At 34.8% G+C, this 19,885-nt stretch overlaps 3 protein-coding genes across 3 annotated transcripts; 1 reads left to right on the top strand and 2 right to left on the bottom strand.

Annotated features, from left to right (window-relative positions):
• Positions 1-171: 171 nt before the first annotated feature.
• LOC114876108 (cytochrome P450 4g15-like) lies at positions 172-4,884 on the bottom strand. Its single transcript, XM_029187187.2, has 8 exons — positions 4,634-4,884; positions 4,110-4,320; positions 3,722-4,018; positions 3,156-3,591; positions 2,280-2,348; positions 964-1,132; positions 546-720; positions 172-368 (listed from the first exon to the last, which is right to left on the bottom strand). Exons 1-8 carry the CDS (start codon positions 4,770-4,772, stop codon positions 173-175), a joined length of 1,692 nt encoding a protein of 563 aa, XP_029043020.2. The 5' UTR covers positions 4,773-4,884; the 3' UTR covers position 172.
• LOC114876111 (cytochrome c, testis-specific-like) lies at positions 1,398-2,144 on the top strand. The gene is made up of 2 exons (XM_029187189.1): positions 1,398-1,524; positions 1,960-2,144. The coding sequence occupies exons 1-2, from the start codon at positions 1,398-1,400 to the stop codon at positions 2,142-2,144; spliced, it is 312 nt and encodes a 103-aa protein (XP_029043022.1).
• Positions 4,885-6,654: 1,770 nt separating the features above from the next.
• LOC114876110 lies at positions 6,655-19,056 on the bottom strand. The gene is made up of 3 exons (XM_029187188.2): positions 16,647-19,056; positions 16,154-16,553; positions 6,655-9,534 (listed from the first exon to the last, which is right to left on the bottom strand). The coding sequence occupies exons 1-2, from the start codon at positions 17,273-17,275 to the stop codon at positions 16,160-16,162; spliced, it is 1,023 nt and encodes a 340-aa protein (XP_029043021.1). The 5' UTR covers positions 17,276-19,056; the 3' UTR covers positions 6,655-9,534; positions 16,154-16,159.
• Between the last annotated feature and the right edge of the window lie 829 nt (positions 19,057-19,885).

The raw sequence follows: 19,885 nt of genomic DNA, 5'->3' as shown, positions 1-19,885 counted from the left end.
GTTATCATTATTACCTTCTAAAAATTTATTATTCTAATTAAATAGCATAATCTCCTTTCGGTATAACAGACATCTGTTTCACTGTTTTGGTATTTCTGTTTACAATTATGAAGTATTTCATTGTTTATTACAATCAGGATATACAACTTAAATAATAACTGAGAACTTGATTTTAAACGTGGACGTCTTGACTGCTTTTGTTTCGTGGCTCGATTTTTACCCGAAAGCCGTCCGTTCTTTTAAGAATAATATCAACCTTCAACCGGAAGTCCTTTTCTGGAAGATCCGACAGGATCTTGTAGTTCCGCAGGATCGTCGACAATAAAACCTTCAACTTCAACATTGCATACTTCCTTCCCACGCATGACCTGTAGAAAACGTAATTCAAATGATTTTTTTCCATCCATTTTTTTAATTAATCCACTATCGTTTATGAAGTTGGACCACCTTGATTTGTTAGAAACATACCACATCTTCAGTAATTTATTTTTAAGTGAGAAAAATTACTTTGTTTAATGAAAACTTTTCTCATCTTCGTTACTCACCTAGGCCCTGCACTGAAAGGAATGAATGCATAATAATGCCTAGTTTGCATTCGTTCTGGTAAGAAATTGTCAGGGTTAAATTCGTCGGGGTTAGGATAAAATTCCTGTAATCGATGAACCCTGTATGGTGAAATTAAAACCGTACAACCCTTTGGTAACACATAATTTCCAGTAACTGAAAGAGAATGCACAATTTCATTTGGTCAATTACTCTTTACCAAAGAATATAAGCTGTTGATTAAAAAAGATATTATTTTGAAAATTGACATTTGATGTAAAATAATATGTTTAAAAGATGAAAAATGTCTAAAATATACCTAACAAAATAAAAAATTTTTTAATCATTTTTATTGTTAGAAGAAAGGATGTTGCAAAATTTGCAATCTGACCATTACATTATTTATTATACAAAATGTACCTATTTTAACATCTTCATTGAGCAACCTCGCAATTGCTGGTACCGGTGGGAAAAGTCTCAATGTTTCTAAAATAACTCTTTCTAAATATTTCATCTCTACAGTATCCTGAAATGTGCAGGGTCTATCTGAACCCTTGAAAATTTCTTCTAATTCTTCGTAAACACGATCCTGAAACACAAATATTAAATTTTGTATTAAAATAAGTATTCCAAAGTGCTGACACGTAATAATTTGAAATGAAACAAATGAAAATGGAAAATAGTAATGTCTGGCGAGAAATCGGATCGAACAAGAACTCCTTATTAAAGAAACTTCAAGCAATTGATTAATATCTAATTTCAGGAGGAATAGATTATTATCATTCGATTATTAAACGAGTAATTTGTATACAAATTTGTATAAGTTTAACACACTATAGGCACTTTTTATTAGAATGGGAGATGCAGAGAATGGAAAGCAGTTATTTGTGAAAATGTGTGCTGTCTGTCATCCTATTAGTAAAGATGGAAAGCACAAAGTAGGTCCGAATCTTCAGGGAATAATGGGCAGAACCGCTGGCAGTATGTACACTATATTCTTCAAACATTAATTTTTAAATAGTTCCATTACAAAAAATGGTGTACATCATTTATGCAAGTTTTTCTTTTAATCTTCATTTTATGTAGAGCTATACAGGTTATGCAAATGTTTTTCAAAGGAATTTTTATTATAGCAATATTTTTACAATCGTTTAAATGGCACCTATACAGTTTATTTTTCAAAAAGATACCTTTCTTATAACATTCCATTTTTCTTAATTATCCTTGTTAATTTAAACGTACTTTTTATTATCATAGATAATATTTGAAATTAATCAAACATTCATCTTGATATCGTCTAGCTTGCCGAACTAATATTTTTTCTATTCCTTTCATAAATCGATAGAATTAATGTTCTACTCTGTACTTTCTCTTACATTCAATGAATGATTTATTTATGAAAGATTATAAATTTAGCTGCTACTGGATTCAACTACACCGAGTCGATGAGAACCAAAGGCATTGTATGGGACGAGAAGAATTTAAATGAATATTTAGAGTTCCCTAGGCAATTCATTCCAGGCACAAGAATGGTATTCAATGGAATTAAGAAAGCGAAGGACCGCAGTGATTTAATAGCTTACTTAGCAACGTTGAAATAATTAATGATGTATATTTCTCGCACGGTCATCTCATACAGTATTCAAAGTATGCATTATCAGTAGATTTAAATTAATAAATCTGTATAGTTAAAAAATAGAAGAAATTGTAAAAGTGTTTCCTCTTTTCATACTCACTTGAATGTCTTGATGAATTCCAAGTAGACAGAGAACGAAGCTGGAACCTGCAGCCGTAGTGTCGTGCCCCTGGAGAATACATACAGTATTATTATAAATATTTTCGTAAGTATCTTATATTTTACTCTGCAAAAAATTTGTTTTTGTTTAAAGTTAAACGCATATTTTTGTTACGTTTAAGGTGATACTATTTTTACTAAAAATTGTACACTAACATGAGCAGCAAATGTTCAAATCTGTATATTTGTGACGAACGTTTATAAATTATTGCATTGAAAATAGTGTAAAATTGAAGAGTATTCAGTTTTAAATAAAAATATATGATCCTTTTGAGCACCAGAAGTTAAATTTTAAAACATATAGTATTTAAATGAGGTATCCAAAAATTTTCTAATATATTATATTAATAATTTAAAATATGTTGAAAAGTATATTTAATTTGAAGCTCTTTGAAAATGACAGAAAAGAAAATAAGTACACTTGCGATCAAATCAAGCTACCTCAGGAAAAATGGCGATGCCCTGGATTCTTGAACTTAGCCATAGGCATCCCCGGGGAAAATGACGATGTACCGAAAGGAGCCTCATATATACAATATATAGGTCTGTAATCCCCCCCCCTCTGCCCTTTGCGTATAAACGTTTACGCGGGAAAATGTGAATTGATATTTATTTATTATACATATTTCTTAATAATATACTAAATTTTCTAAATCATTTTTAATATTAATATCGTTAAAATTATGATTTAAAAAATTTTTGTTTCCCTTGTACCTCTATTTCTTTTTTTAGGGAAACTTGATTTGATCGCGAACGTACAGGTAGACTTTGTAAAACGACATATTAATTTTGAATGAAATATTAATGATTTCATTACCTCAAACATTATGGTATCAACTTCCTCTTTGATTTCTTCGTCGGTCAGTCCTGCGCCATTTCTCGATAATTCAAGCATAAGATCCAAGAAAGCAAGTCTTTTTTTCTCGCCCACATCATTGTCATCGATGTCATCAAGATCATCTCTGACATAGTGCATTCTTACAGGACCTTCATTCTTTCTGTTTGGATTTGATTCACTAGTTTCTTTATTTTCTTGACTCGATTCGGTTTCGTTAGGTTTCTTTTGCTTTTGCCCGATATTTGAGCAAATACTTTTGTAAGCTTCTTCTTTCTTTCTTTGAATAACTTTGGAGGTTAGACCATGAATGGTACCAAGCAACTTCTCTTGCTCTCTCGACATATTTGAAACGTTAAAGAGGAAGTCGTATCGCAAAGGTATATTGAATTGTCGACGATGAATTATGTCGCACATTCTGTCAGATAAAAAAGAATTAAAATTAGAATATAAATTTATAAATGTCACTTACACCGTTTGCACAAGATTAGAATAAAAGAAAAGAAAGACAGAAGGCTCTTATTGTTAGTATTAAAAGTTACACTTACTTCATTACAGCCATCGCATAATCGTAGCCAGTTTTATGCTTTTCAGTATCCCTTAAACCCATGGCAGTATCTAATAAAATATCAACAGTGACTGCAGATAAATAATCGTGGCAATCAAACTCTTTTCCCACTTGATCTCGTAGACGTATAACTAGATCTCTGCTATTCTGATAAAACAATGGAACGAATGTCTTTAAAACATTTAAGTGAAACGTCGGTGCTATGATTTTTCTGTGTGTTCTCCATTTTTCACCTGTGCTAATGAGCAGACCGTCTCCCAGCCATTGTTTGAAATATCTATAAAAAGAAATAAAAAGGTTACTTACATTTATTGAATCGTATTTGTCTCACCAGAGTCGAAAGGGTTAAATATAAAAATATATATTGCCTGTATTCTGGAGCTTTATCTATATGAACAGAACTGTTAAGAATAATTTCACAATCACGAGGATGATACATGAAGACAATTAATTTCGTTCCAAGGAAAGCGCGTACTACAGGTCCATAAACATCTTGTTGAATCAAAAAGTCTAACACCTGATTTGGGTGCAAACCTACTGTTAATAAAGCATTTCCTAAAATTGGCACTGTTTTTGGTCCTGAAATATTAAAATATCAAAGTTTATTGAAAATTGACCTAGTCAACCTTTATATATTAATTGAGTGAAAAATCATTTTTCATCTGTATATAAATATTCTACAATTTTTTTAATTGCATTTGATGGAAACTATAATATACTAGTAATTTATTAAGATTTCAAGTACAATATAAAATAAGTGTAGGCAATTGAAAAATGAAATTTTTCCATAAAATAATTATGTTCCACATAAAAAATTAAATGTATTATATTGCATCTACACTGATTAACATATGAGAATCTTAAAAACCATATTGTTTTATGGTGCACGTACCTGGAATTTTATTTCCAAATCTAACTACTCGGAGATTTTCTATATATAAGTACACTGCCAACAAGGTTGTAGAAATGGCAATTAGCGAATAAAACACAGCTGTTTGCCAATACGTCGTGACCATTGTGACTGCCTCCATTTTCGTGTACAGATTTTCAAATTTCAGTAATTTACATGTATCTAAGCAATCAGTATTTATTCCATTTTAATCAAAACAGACGTTAAATTCTTCTGAAGAAAATCTGTACACGTGAAACTACGGTCGTGAAAATTCACGAACTAAAGCAAGATCTCCTTTTATGTTCTCGATTATATACGACCAATTCGCACGTATGAAAAACATTCCGCGGTTTTAAATTAATTATACGACGACCTCGTGCAATATTCGCGTCACAAATTTTCAATATGGCATATGCAAGTGTAAGTTGATCATAATTACGTGAAATACACATTTATGATATGGAAATAAAATTTGCATTACCGGTCGATGTTATGCGGCTGGTCCAATTAATATTGCATTCGAATAATTTTACGTTATTCATTAATTATATGTATAATAAAACCTAAAAGGAAATTAAAATTTGAAACGTAAAATGAATGCACTGAATGTTCACTGAGGGATCATTATCGCAAATTAGATATGCTTCAATGGCTAGAAGAAAATAATTGAAAAAATATTACTTCGCATAACATTATAAGATACCTGTGTTAATAACATAACACAGTAAATTAGTAGCTTGAAATTTGAAATTTGAAAATGAACTACTTTGTATTTAATAATTAAAATTTCAATATGTGCTTGACACTAAACTTAAAATCTCAAAATTTAAAAACCTCAAATCTTATTGAGGTACGATAAATTCTATTTTTACATAAACAGAGTGTTTCAATACTTTTATCATCTACAGTAAACTAATAAAATAAAAATTTTATTATGTATGAAAATTATACAATTTCCATTATTATTTTTATTTCGTGAAAAGTCAGTTACAATAACACCTGAATATTACGATCGTTAATAAACGCTACTAAAATGTACTATAAAGGGTAAACGGGCAAAAAGACGGTTATAACGATCGCCGTTCGGTCATCGAGGTGGAAAGGAGTACTTCCGGAAATGACGTAGCAACCTGCTTCACCCCCTGCGTGGAACGTGTCCGGAAATTGACCCTCGAGGATAATGATAAAAAAGAAAAAAGAAATACAAGGAGGGTTCGATGGTTAAAGAGAGATGAAGAGAACGAACTTCCCCTTGTCGAAGTTGGCTGAGCGGGACCAATTTCACGAAATTACGAAGTTATCGATGGACGCCAAATCAACCACCTTATTTTACCTTTATTACCGCTACCGGCGCTACGTAGACTTCCGGCAAACTCGATTGTTCACTAGCAACAGACACGCATCGTAAAAATGCAATTTAATAGTATACTAAACATGGTACGATGTTTTTTTACGTAAAAGTATAGACTAAACGTGCTCGTATTTATCATTAGCCATCATAACATAAATTATATGTATTATGGATCAGAATGGAGTGAAAAAATAAAATTTTACATCAAGGAATTCTAATAGAGGGATAATATCTGTTTATTTGTAATATTTATGCAAATTATATTATACGTTTTGCAGAAGGACAACGTATGTTTATGTTTCATGTATTTTAAATTCCTAAAAATACCGATAATTGTTTGTCACGGAAATGAATGTTAAATATTTTGTACGATACAAAATGCTAATTAGAAATGCATTTATGTCTTGCTGAAATAACAATGGGCATCCAAGTATTCTATATTTATTCCCTACGTCAACAAGACTTTAAGTTCAACGGACGAGTTGAATAAATTAAAGAAAATCCAAATACAAATCTTTATATTGAAAAAAATGTAACAACAACTAATTAGTAAAAGTTGTTTTTCATATTCCCAATGCTTTTTATATGCAGTGTTCCTAAAATCTTTAAAACTTTATTGATTCTTCGTTTATAATTGTTAGGATAGGTTTCACGTGGTGAAACAATGGAATCGTATAAATAATAAAATGTATTTTAAATATTTCGTAAAAATTGTTACAGAAGATACAAGTAATAAAAAAACGTTCATTATAGATATAATCAAGGCACTTGTATTTACAAAGTTTTACTCAATATTTCGTACGAATTTATCGAATAATTTACGACTCGTATGTAATTTTCTCCTCTCTATGATCGCATAAACGTTTCTATATTAAAATTTTTTAAACAATTAAATTCCGAGAGAACATAATTACATCGTTAACTTACTAAATTCGCGTTTGATTAAATTAATAGAAATAATCAAGTACATTAGGCTAATGAAAGAGGGGTGGTAGTAATATGGGTTGTCATAATTTTCAGCTATATACAATAATTACAGCTATGGAAACTTTACTGAAATATTTTCAGTTATTCTGAGATTTTGTAGAACATAAACCAAAATGAGTATTCCATATTACTACCACCATCTCTATAATTAAGACACAGTTAATTGGAAAAGTCGATGTAGAATTTTTAACAAGATCATACAGTTTTGATTTAAGTAATTCGTTTCTGATTACGTACTCCTAATACTGAACGACTGAGAACCATAGATTTGTACAGTACCGAGCAAAGTAGATTTTTATAGGGATAATGACGATATACGGGAAGCAAAAATCCTAAAAATCCTAATTTTGACGATATTGATATTAAAATTGATTTAGAAACACAAAAATATAATTTTTAGTTATTAAATATGAAATTTAATATATAATTAAAAAATATGATTAATAAAATAAATATCAAATCAAGTTCATCAGTATACACGTTTGTACGCAAGTGTTGGATGGCCACCCCTTTAGGAGGGTGGTAGCTGGGGTAATTCTGAACAACTTTTTCCTTTACCAAAATACTCGTTAATGCTTAGTTTTTGAATTATTAATGAAAAGCACTAGCCAACTAGAGCGGCGGGAGTGTTGGAGAGAACCGCGCTCGACCGTAGCTGCGAACCAACTACTACATACTCGGCACCGCGTCGGTTTGTAGCCGACACTCCCGCAGCTGCGCCTGCGCATCATAAGCGTTCTAGTATTTTTCATTACTAATTCAAAAACTAAGCCTTAACAAGCATTTTCTTAAAGGAAAAAGTTGTTCAAAATTATTCCAGCCACCACCCTCTCAAAGGATGCCCACCCTTAGCTAAAGGCCCTTTCCCCTTACATTGTCAGTTTCCCCTGAGCCACCAATGGGAAGAAGTGGGAGTTGTGGGAAGGGGAAGTCTACCATGCTCGATGCTGTACAATTTTTCGTCTAGATTTGCGTATCCCTTAACTTAACATGTACTGACCGACATCTTAGTCGTTAATTGATTACAATTAACATTAATTGATTACAAATAATAATACAATTAATACGGATAACATTTTCTTTCTCGTTGGCACGCGAAATTACATTCCTCGAAGCGTATTGCTTTTGCATTATTTCCTAATTGTTTAATGGACGACATTGTACGTATAAATAGCGAAAAATGTTCCTTAAATATTCATTACAAAAAAGTTATTAAGTAGAAAAAATAGGTTTATATCAGTTTAATTAGATTGATCTTAACGTTACTTAAGGCACTTACGTATGTACTTATGTACAAACCCTTTGATTTTGTTCATTTTACATTTTAATATCTTATATTGCCTTTTGATATTTATTCGAATAACGTTAATACAAGGAAGATAAAGAATTTATAATTTTGGATAAGTGAGATTGTATCACTTCCACGTATAAATTTATTGCTTATTTTTAAAAATTTGTTAAACGTCAACGAGAAGACACTGCCTCTTGTCTTTAAACTATGTTTCAAATGTGTAATGTTTATTTTAGAAACTAATTATCTTTTTGATTTTAAGATATTTACAAAATCTCTTGTTCGTAGATACCTTAAAATTTTATTAAAAGAAATACTATTTTTTCTTTTTGTTACTTTTACTGTTTATAATTATTAAGCTGTGCGTTATTTTTGGTATCAAAATCTTAACAAGTATTAAATGTTTACTGACATTGAATCACAAGGAAGAATTGTTACGAGTTTGTTATAATAATTATTTTAAAAGATAAGCAAACTTATGCATTTTTCTGTTGATATATTTTTAACAGTTTTAAAGTTCCAGTTTCTTTATATCTTCCAATAATATTTTTACAAATCTAGTTATTCTAGATTTAATTTAATCCATTTAACACTTATAATTTTCTCGCGATTCAATTGCAGGTATCATATAACGAGTATCTTAGTATGTTAATTGGAGAAAACGAATTAACTCGTTATTCAAGTGAAAGACACGAGGAACCTAATGCATTTACTGACAAGAGAAGTTGGTGCAAGATAATTTAACCCTTTAGCTGCGACATTAGCTGTTTCTTATTGTTAATTATAAAGTAGTCTTCAGAATTTGATCAGTAAATTATTTATTTTATTCTATTATAACTCGACGTTAATTCTGCTTTTTAATAGACAGATCTATAAATACAATTTTCCTGATTAACAGGTTACGTTTGATAGTATCAGTTATAAGTACAATTCACAAGATTCGTAAGTCATGTAATTCGCAGCAAAAGGGCTAAGCAGATAGATTAGTGCAGTTACTGTAGAAATAATTTTGAAATAAAAATATTTTGTCAATAATTTCTTGGATCTACATGTATACATCAGTTGGTAGACGAAGTTGAAGTAGAAAGACGTTGTAGGCAGTGCTGTCTACATATAACGAAGTACTTTGTGCGTAAGTACAGGTTTCGATATCCTGCTGCTTTAACGAACGATATCGTTACTTGAAATCGATGGAAATTTTATTTGGAAGCAACTCTTCGTTCCTGTTTTGTGAGATCACTCCGGTTTTGTGTCCAAGGTTCTGCGTGGACTCTGTAACAGTAAACATATAAATTAATAAATTAGTGCCCAATAGTCAATATTGCTTTCCTTAATGGCGAAAATAACACCCATTCTAATTAGGGTAAATTATAAAATATAAATTGTAATGTTATGTTACAATATTCAAATTCGGTGTTACATCTTTGAATTAAAATAATACATAAACTATTTGGTATTCATCAGGTTTCCTTATTTTAATACTAAGTCTATTTCATGGCATTAATTATGGAACACAGTATTTTTTTTCATTTCACAGTCAATTTTTTCATTATATTTCCTTACTCTATTATTTTTTAAAGTAAGTAACAAGAGGTTAATTAGTTACAACTTGTAAGCAGTAAGTATTCTGTTTCTTAGCAAAGAATTGTTATTTTAACCGAACCCCTAAAACTTCCCCTTCATGATTTATCGGAAAAAATATGTTTTCATGTTCTATCCAAATGATTTCGAGATTCTTCTGAGGGGAAGGGAAGATAGATTCTGCATGACATTAGGACATTGTCCCACCTGGCTATTGTGAAGATTCTTATTTACCTGGATCAGCAAGAATTAAGTGCGGAAACGGACAAGCGAATCTTGCAAACGCGCTGTCATGACCCCGGAGATCGTGGGAAAAATACACGTATTCGAGAAAAATTCATAGAATTTCCCATCGTATGGTGACAAAAGTGTTGTCAAAAATCTCTATCTTTACTGTCATAAAGATACTATCAGTAGATTGCATTAATAAAATTATTTTTTAAACAATTATTCAATTAATAATTATTTCTAATATTTTTAAACTTTCACAATTATTAATTAAGTCGAAATATGATACCTTACTAATTAGGTGATGTTTATAAAGTTTACAATGTCATTCTATAATAATTTTATGTCATCAAATCATATTAGATTTTCTTTGTTTCAAAATCCTTTGATTTACAACAAATGAAATATATATAGTCTACGTAAAATTTATGTATTGTGCTTTTATTTTAAACCATTAGCGAGCCCACATAATTAAATACACGGTAATTAACAGGTGCACAAAAGCAAACTGTCTGATTCATAAACAATTGCTAATCCTCTTAATTGCTAATTTGTTACAGCCAGTCAGAACGTATTTTAATTATGCATTAAGAAGCAGTCCTTGAGGCGTATCGTTTCTAGATAAAACGAGAAGAAATGAGAAAAGCACTCTGTAAGGACGTTGGTTTATCAGCGGTGGGGCGTGACTGGAAATTATTTTGAAGAGGGACACTTTGGAACGCAGAAGAACCGCCAACGAAGAGCAGTCTTTGGCGGGAAAGCGTCTGGAATTTTATTTTACTTCACACTCGCTGTATTTTATCGCACCAGAAAGTCACTAATCAACGATACCGACATTTTTGAGAAACGGTGCTTTCAAAGAACAAGAAGAAGCATTAGAATTAATTATAATTTACTTAAGCCTTTTCAACTTCAAATCTGAAGACGATTTAAAGATTTTTATGAAGAATTGAATTTTGTTTAATTTTGATTATAATTACTACACCTATAAATTAAAATTAAATTAGAATAAATTCTGATTTTTATTTATATTAACGAATTGTAACTAGCAAAATTTTTCTTTTCAATGCACCATAAATAAAATGATATTTGCAAAGAATAAGTGAAAATTTTTCTAATGATATTTTAAAAACAAAGCGAATGATGGGAATTCGTAAACAATTTATTATTAGATATTATTCGCGAAAAAGGTTTAATCCTCGGCGCCAATGTGAGCGTACATTACCATGCTGGTAATGTTTATTGATAAGATAGCCGACATGCGGGTTACCAGCATGACAAACCTTTAAATTCTTTTGTTTCTCGTGAACAAGTCCAAGGAAAGGAACAACGTACAGTGTACACAGTCACTACGTAGTATAATGTCTTAGAATAATAATGAAATAAATATTGATATTCGAAAGTTACCGTATGTGTTATTCATATTTCCTTTCTTGTCTAATTTCGAATTCCCAGTTCCTTAAAATCATGATATGTATATCCAGACTATCTAATTTACCTCATAATTAATAATTAGTTGATACATTAATTAATGAATAATCATGACAGTTGAAAGTGTCAATTTAACAACAGAGTTAATCCCCTTCACCAATACCTTGCTCATTAATTACGTCATCCCTTAATTAAGAATTTTTAAGAGGGTTTCAACATCGAATAACACAAAAAAGGCCTCGTTAAACAAATTAGCACGATTATTGTTGAACGGTAAAATTTAATGGGTCTTGTTTCTTCCGATGCGAAAGATTAACAATCTGTCACCATTTCATTACAATTCCCGCTAATAGTATCATTTACCCTTGATAAAAGGCAGCATTTGTAACTAACGTTTACAAGCAGACGGGATCATAAAACTGTATATCATGTGCCCTCTCAGAAAAATTCGGTCGATTAACTGGTAAGGTTCCAACTAATAATACACCATTTCTCAGAAAAAAATATCAGTATTATAGAGATGTGCAATTTCGTTTTTTAAATACAAATTGAAAGCCACTCACTATTTATACTCATTTCGAAAATTAGATCGAACATATTTTTCAAAATACTAAAAATGAGTAATGAAAAAATTGCAATTGTTTTTAAGGTGATTTCCTTATAAATAAAATAATTTCATTTTTCAAAATTTCATTCTCTATTTAAAATAATATTTTATCTTAATTTTATGGCATCTATTTCAAGTACTTCTTGACAATGAAAATACAATAATAATAAGAATACCAGTAATAATATTTTAATGCTACAAATAAAATATTTATATAGCCTATATAACACTCCACGCCGCACGTAATTATAATTATTCAGAATGCAATCATTTCGTTTTCCAATTTAATCTCTCCGACGACTACCTTATAAAATAATGCATAATATTAATGCCACCTAGAATTAAAAAAAATTAATTCTCATTCATTTGTAATGCCATCGATTCGCGCGGCATTTAACGCGTTAAACCGCTTTTATCTGGCGTAAGAAATACCTTTAAGATCCACACGTAATCATCATTTCAAGAAGAAATTTCATCGAACCAGCTTCCGGCTTCTGGCGCGGTCATTTGAGAGGAATAATCGCTATTAAAGCAAGGGTTAAAGTTTCTCTGCGCTCGTTACACGGTCGCTTAAGACACAGAGGAAGAGAGAAGAAACGAAGATGGAAAGAGAAAAGTCAAAAGAAGGCCGATGGGCTCGCGAGCAACGGGACGATATCAACGTGACCGGGAGCCAAGGAAGGAATTTATTAAATTAATTTGCCGCGGCGACGCGTCTCGTAAATTTCGTAGATGACCTCACTTTATAATTGTCGAGAATTACTCGGTCGGACCGTCGTACCAGGCTTCTTATTTCCTAAGATAAACACATCTTATTACTACTTTCATCGAGAATCTACGGCTTCGGTGTATTTCGAAATTGTCTCACAAAATATAAAAAAATTGTGAAAGAAACCATCGAGCGTCGTTGATTCGAGCAAAGCCGGTATGTCATTTTAATTTGTGCCGTTCAGGGAGGTTCGTTTAAACTTTAAAGGGTTAGCGAAAGAGGAACGAAATCATGTTAACGGTTTCATAAAACTTCGACCTGAATGGAAATTAAATTACAAGTAATGCGAAAGTTTACGTTGATGGAAGAATTTAACGCACGTTCAACCTGCACGGTGTTTAATATGATTTTATTAATACTTTGATGATCACACATTCAGTAGAATCTATAACTCTTGCAATTTTCCGTTTCTTTTTATATCTAGCAGGAGAATATTGATAAAATTTTACTGATGGAATCGGAGATGTTAAATAATAAATAGCAAAGATATAATTTTGAATTATAACAATACCAATAGAACTTTGACAAATTGAAATATTTATTATTAAAAATTCTCCTGCAAGTTGTATATTTATCAAACTATTATTTACTTCGAAAGATTATAAAAGATATGCCCCAATTAAATTTTTCAAATGATACATACACCATTTAGTAAAACAATTAAAAGAATATATTTAGTAGAAGAAAATGACATTAATGATTTAATCTGTTTACTTAAGTGATAATTATAGAAAAATATACCAAGTATTTTAAAATGACCTGGTATTAGAAGAATTGTCTATAATTGGTTAAGATCGTTCTCTGAAATTCATGCGTCATCTAGACACGGGTGATCTGACGGACAAAGTGTCGAGCAGTATAATAATTATAAATGTTCGAGCGCACTTCGTTAGTGTCTCGAAAAACGAAATGTTGTCCACGAATGTACTATTTGACATATGGTAGCCGTTATGCTAAAGTTTCTTAATCAAAGTGCTACTGTCCATATGGCAACAAAACTGAACGCTTTGAATGGCTTTGAAAACCGTAGCCATACACAGTGTTCCAAAAGAAATAATACAAATCAAAAACTAGAAAAAAGTTAGTATAAGATTAAAATTTGTTACATTTGTTTCTCATGTTTTTTTTTTTAATTTGGCGTGGATAATTTGGAAATTAGCATAATTTTTATTTTGCAACAATTTAACACGTTGATATTATATGATGTTATAATGAAATCGAAATAGGCTGGACTTAAAGGAACAGAAGTTTTTGAACTGTTTTCGTGTTGGTTTTTTTAACGACGAGAGGCCGCTTGCTTCGCCACCCATATGTTAAGAATACGAAAGCTTCTGTCGCCTTATGGTCGTCTCGAGTGCCGATATGTGCACATGCATCAAATATTATATCTGACTGGTTGCATGGCACGTGGGTTACGCACGTTTCTAAGGAAATCATGATTTCTATTTGTGGCTCCACGACTGCACGCTCTGCCAATACTTTTTTTCGATTTCTGCCCTGAAACTCCGTCAGCGTCTGTATCGCTAACTACAACCAATTTAAACGATTTCAGAAGAAGAATTGAAATTCTGTGACAATTATTTGACGTTTCTCAAATTTAATTTATTACATGTAACAATTCTTCTGAAATTTATCGAAAAAAGAAAAAATGTTGAATGTAAGAATCATGTTAATTTGTTAATTTTATATCGATTAATTGGAATTAATTTAGTTTCTAATATTGTTTTTCAAGAATATAACAAAATCGAATTATGGAAGATATAAACGTTTGAAAGACGCACCTCAATTTAACACAAACGATTTATTACAAAATTATATTCTGTCGGAGATAATAACGTCCATAAGGGGAAACCTTGGGAAAATAGAGGATAGTTTATCCAAAAAAGAAGAGCATATGCCTGATCCAGTCAAAAGGAAACGGATCAATAACGAGGAATTTCAAAGCGACAAAGATTGGGAAAGGTCTGGACGAGAGATATTTCGAAGAGGATACCTAACATATGGCAAAACCGTGAACCACTTCCGTTTGTGGGTGCCCGCTTTTGATGTTTCTGCCTTCAGTAGCAGCGTTTCGAAACGGCACGAAGGTAGCGTGAACTTGAAATTTCCCTGACACGTGTTCGTTTCAAGAAAACAGATTCTTCTTTGGCGTAAGTACACTTTTGTGTAATCTTATCAACAGATAAATGCCAGTCTACACTAGACTGCTCTCTTTAACACGCGACGACCGATCGAATAAAGTAAAGATCGGAGGAAACCGGAACGTTTCCCATTTTTTCAACCCCTGAACAATGGAGATGGGTTAAAAGTGACCTACATTTACGAAATCTTTAAATATACGGTGTCTCGATCAAATGAAAATCTTTCACATATCGAGAAAATAACACTTCGATGGACTAATATAAAATTGAAAAAATTTGTTGCAAGGGCTAGTATACCATTTTTAATTTCTATTGATCAGGGTGATCGCTGGATACATGTTTCCTGGGGTGTTCAACTGGCAAGCGTAGGATGCGTCCAAGTGTCACGTCGGCACGCACTTTGCAAAGTGGTTACAGCGCGTAAAGTTTATTTTCGGGAGCACGTGTTCGAGAGGAAACAGCGAACACGGGTTTCCACTTGGCGACGCTTCCTCGGAGTAGTTGTCACGTGCGTCGCTCCGATCGACAGCATCGTCGCTTTCAAGCCACTTTAAGTACTTGAACGAGAACTCTTCCACGAGGACCGTGCGAGTTTTACGAACGCGAAACAACGTTACGAGAGAACTCTATTGTTGTTCATCCGGTTTACTCGATCGTAATGCGTGCTTAACTCGTTGACGTAACAGAGTAGGGGCCAGAGTGGACCCTTCCCAAAATACTGATTGGTCCCCTAACAAAATCTTGTTTCAATGGAAATAAATATTTGGGTCGAAATGCAACATTAAAACTGTGCTATATACAAATGTAAAGCAGAAAAATACATTTTGCAATTTATTAAAAAAATATACCATTTTGAGGTGATTTTTAAAAATTATAGATTTAACTTGAAATTAATATCCTTAGATATATTTTGTAAGTTTAGGGCTCGATTGACCCAAACTTCGCTGTTTAAGGGTTTAAATCTGCTAAAATGGTAAAATTTAGCTTTAATTTAAATGATCCAACAATTTCTTTTAACAATATAACCAACAAATGGGTGAAATTAATCGTATTGTTCAATTCCATATTACCAACCGTTGCCCATAAAAAAGAAGGAAGCCACAGAAGGACAGTAGTAAAGCATAAGACACCAACCTTTTGTTAGACGTGCGTGAGGCGTTGGGCGTGTTGCTGATGAACCAGCCTGCCCTGCTCCTGTTCCCACCAGCTGACGACGTCCATGAATTCACCGGATTCGGTGATCTCCTGCTTATAATAAAGAGCCCCGGAAAAGGTTTCCGGACTCGCCGCGTAAACAGTGGCTGCACCCTCTTCACTGTCCCCGGCGCCACTGTACGGGGACAGGATCTGAGGTTCCAGGTTCTCCTCGTTTTGCCCGTAATACTCCGAGGGTGGCGATGCCGCCGAGTTCGGGGATAACCTCGAGAAATTCTGTGGGTTCGGTACGGTCCTCGGTTCGAGGTTCTCTTCGTCGCCCACCGAGGACGCGTAATAATCACGCGGGGACGTAACAGCTGTTCGATTAGGTGACAATCTGCAACATCGTTAAAAGCGTCATCTTAAACCATCCGAAGGTGTCTCGCGTTAATTCAACGAAAGTCGCAAGAAAAGCGAAAGAAAAACTTACCTGGACGTAGCTTTCTGCTTCCCATTATCATCCTCCTCCTCCAATTGCTCGCCGTCCTCCTCCTCGACGGCAAGAACATCGTCCTCAAGGATAAGTCGCTCGCCGGATCCGTTGTGACTCGACGAAACGATGCTGCTGGTTGGAGAAGGGATACACTGTGCGGCACCGGCATTCGAATCGTATTCAACCCCGTCAGCTTCGGCGAGCAACCTTTGAAGTCCCCTAATGTACTCCACGGCCATTCTCAGGGTTTCCACTTTCGACAGTTTCTTGCCACGGTCCCCGTAACCGGCAGCGATGTGACTGGGAATATGCTGTCTCAAAGTCGCGAAACCATTGTTCACCTGTTTAACGCGATTCCTCTCGCGGGCGTTCCTACGGGCAACGGCGACCGGCGGCGGTTGACCGTTCTTCCCGTGTTTCTTCAGTCTGGATGGGTCGTAAGGCGGCAGAACGATCGACGGGCTGGGGTTACTGTTGTTATTATTCTTCGCTACTATCAGGTGAGGCTGATTGCCGATTATGTTGCTCTCGTTGTCCTGCAACGTCCTAAGCAACATCAGTTGCTCCTGATCGTTGCTGTTGATCTGCACCCTGTTGCAGAACACAGTGACACCCATGGTAGTCATGTTGATCGCGCCGGGATAGATTCTGTCATTCAATAAAATAACAAACTACCGATATACGTCGATATGAAATATTTAACTCGCGATATGAAACGAGCGATCTTCTATCGTAGCGATAGCCAAAGCTAATTTGTGTCGTGAGAATAGCAAAGTCGACCAGTTGTTTATCGACTCTAATGCCTTTCGAGGACAAATCTAATTGGTGGACTTATAAATAAAACGCGGTCTCCCCTCGATGACAAGGATGATCATCGACACAGATGGTCAGGCTGTTCGATTTGACGTTTAGATCTGGGTCGGAATATCTTGCTGGTGATCATCAAAGTTGATTGTCAATGATACTTGTATTCTTTTGTAATATCACTTGGTTGGTAGACTTAAATGGAACGGTTTATGCACAGATTTGTAACGAAGTTTTGTACCTTCACTGGGGTCGCTTAAATACTTTAGGGATTCTTACAGTTTAGCAGGTACAACAGCGTGTGTTCAATGACTGGTGAAATAAGTTTTTGATTGTTACGATCTCTCAGAAGCTTTCGATAGACCATGGGCTCTTTCTCTACCAAACGACGAAGCTGATGACCCGAACCAAGATCCAATTGTCTCGTTGTCGGTCACAACGGCTTAAGTAAAGCATGAGGTCACCGTCTATTCTTCTCCGCGACGGTCGTCGACTCCTTGGAAATTATTCGTCGGGATATCTCCGGACTGTCGTCGATTTCGGACAGAATTGAAGCAAGAAGAATCGAATCTACTATTCTTCATCCATCCCTTCAACGTTCCGAATCGAGATCTCTGAGTCGTGTTATCACAATATTTCATAAGGAATCGTATAGCACCAGTTGAATGCTTCTATTTACAAGGAAAGCACTTGAACGACTTCGAAGTCTAAACGACCTTAACGAACTATAACGATACGAATAACCATCGTTCACGTTTTAACACTTGTTACATATCGATTCATCTGTATTCGATATTGTGTAAGGCACTGGCAAGCAACTTTCGTCGTTCGACTAAGGTCACAGATTCTTCAATATTATAAGGCACTGATCGCGTGTACAGTTCGATATTTCTTAAAACTTCAACATTTGGAGTACGTTCGAAGCGAGTGTCACGAGTATCACCGACGTAGCTCCATTAAAACTCTCGACACCCGACATTCGCTACCGATCGGAGTGGCATTGTTCCGGCTGAAACCACCGTGTCACCTTCCGCATGGCGGTCAGTTTCCAGAACTTGCAGCGAAACCCTTCCGTTCGTTATTTTACCACGCCACGAAGTGACACGGACAAACGCTAGCAGCGACCACAGTGGAAAAGGGGTAGAGAGCACAGACGGTGGGGGTTTTAAGCACGCGCCGTTCACGGTGCTCGTCCCAGCGGACAAAGAAAGCAACCGAACCAGTCTGAGACTTCGATTACATCACGATTTTCCAGGATCTACAGGTCACAGTATCAACAGTGACGATGAAACGATCAACTTCACTGGAATGTACTCCCACGGGACGCGAAATTCTCACATTTGAACTCACTCCGCGAATGAACTGGTCGAACTAGCCGAATTCCTTCGAGCTACCGGGGTTTCTTCGACACCGTAGCCGATAGTTGCTCGGCATCCGACATCGGTCTCACTTTTTAACGCAGCTCCCGTTCCTGATCAGACCTCCGTGCTACGCACCGCATGGCGTCCGCGTTCAGAATGAGCGCGGACATCCGATAGATGGGTTAGGTTTCAACATTTTGCCGCACCGTAGAGCGAGACCGGAGGGCTGCTTCGTACGCCGATGAAGCGTAAGGGCGAGAGAGAGAGAGAGCGACGAAAGAGGAGAGCGAGGGGGAAACGCGTGTTGTGCGAAGAGGGAAGAGGTGGTGGGGATTTTGAGCACGCGCCGCAGCCCCCTCGTTTCTGCTCCCCCTGAATTGAAAAGGGGGACCGTGCGCGCCATATGCCGGGGGAGCGCGTGTGCCAGTTGCGTGTTCCCTCAACACGTATACGTCTATGCTTTTATGCGGCTGCGCGTACGCGAACCAGCCATCTCGGTGAACCTATTGGACGAACGATGAGAACGCGCGCGCCAGCCACCGAGTTCTACATTCGTGCTCGTTGATCCTTGACTACCCGGGCCCTGTTATTTCAACAGCTCCGCGAAAGTAAATCCCAGGGCACGTAGCGTAATAGAAATGTTCCGGAAATTTGCGAGGGTGGCCTGATGGATGAGCATGCAACATTCAACGTACCTCGTTTATGCACGCGTCGACGAGACTATGAAACGTCGATTATACGAATTAATAGGGAAACGTACCCCTTTTCGTAAATGGCTTTTCAGATAATGGAAGAACCAAACTCGAGAGCATGTAGTAAAGCAACTGGGACGATAGTAATCTTCAAGTAGAAGTAGAGTAGCAGATCTAAAAAGCATCCCTTGTAAAACGCAATAAATTTTTTTAAATTAAACTAAATGACTTGAGTTTTTTTTAAAAGCTAAGTTATAAAAAGTTTTTTTCTATAAACTCCTTGAAAGAACCAAACAAGTTGAAATTGTTTCACTTCAACTTTTTGCCTTTGTCGAGGCATTTTAAATAAACGGAAGTATAAATGACTGTTGGTGGTATA

The sequence above is a fragment of the Osmia bicornis genome, chromosome 2 (assembly GCF_907164935.1).
Source record: "Osmia bicornis bicornis chromosome 2, iOsmBic2.1, whole genome shotgun sequence".
NCBI classification, from domain to species: domain Eukaryota; kingdom Metazoa; phylum Arthropoda; class Insecta; order Hymenoptera; family Megachilidae; genus Osmia; species Osmia bicornis.
The sequence above is the reverse complement of the archived record's forward strand: the minus strand, read 5'-3'. Positions and strand labels throughout refer to the sequence as shown.

Coding starts and splice junctions, on each gene's coding strand:
- LOC114876108 (XM_029187187.2), bottom strand. CDS start 4,772: ATGGAGGCAGTCACAATGGTCACGACGTATTGGCAAACAGCTGTGTTT. Junction 4,321..4,633: donor ATTTGGAAATAAAATTCCAG/GTACGTGCACCA, acceptor TTAATATTTCAG/GACCAAAAACAGTGCCAATT. Junction 3,592..3,721: donor TATGCGATGGCTGTAATGAA/GTAAGTGTAACT, acceptor TTTATCTGACAG/AATGTGCGACATAATTCATC.
- LOC114876111 (XM_029187189.1), top strand. CDS start 1,398: ATGGGAGATGCAGAGAATGGAAAGCAGTTATTTGTGAAAATGTGTGCT. Junction 1,525..1,959: donor AATGGGCAGAACCGCTGGCA/GTATGTACACTA, acceptor TTATAAATTTAG/CTGCTACTGGATTCAACTAC.
- LOC114876110 (XM_029187188.2), bottom strand. CDS start 17,275: ATGACTACCATGGGTGTCACTGTGTTCTGCAACAGGGTGCAGATCAAC. Junction 16,554..16,646: donor AAGCAGAAAGCTACGTCCAG/GTAAGTTTTTCT, acceptor ACGATGTTGCAG/ATTGTCACCTAATCGAACAG.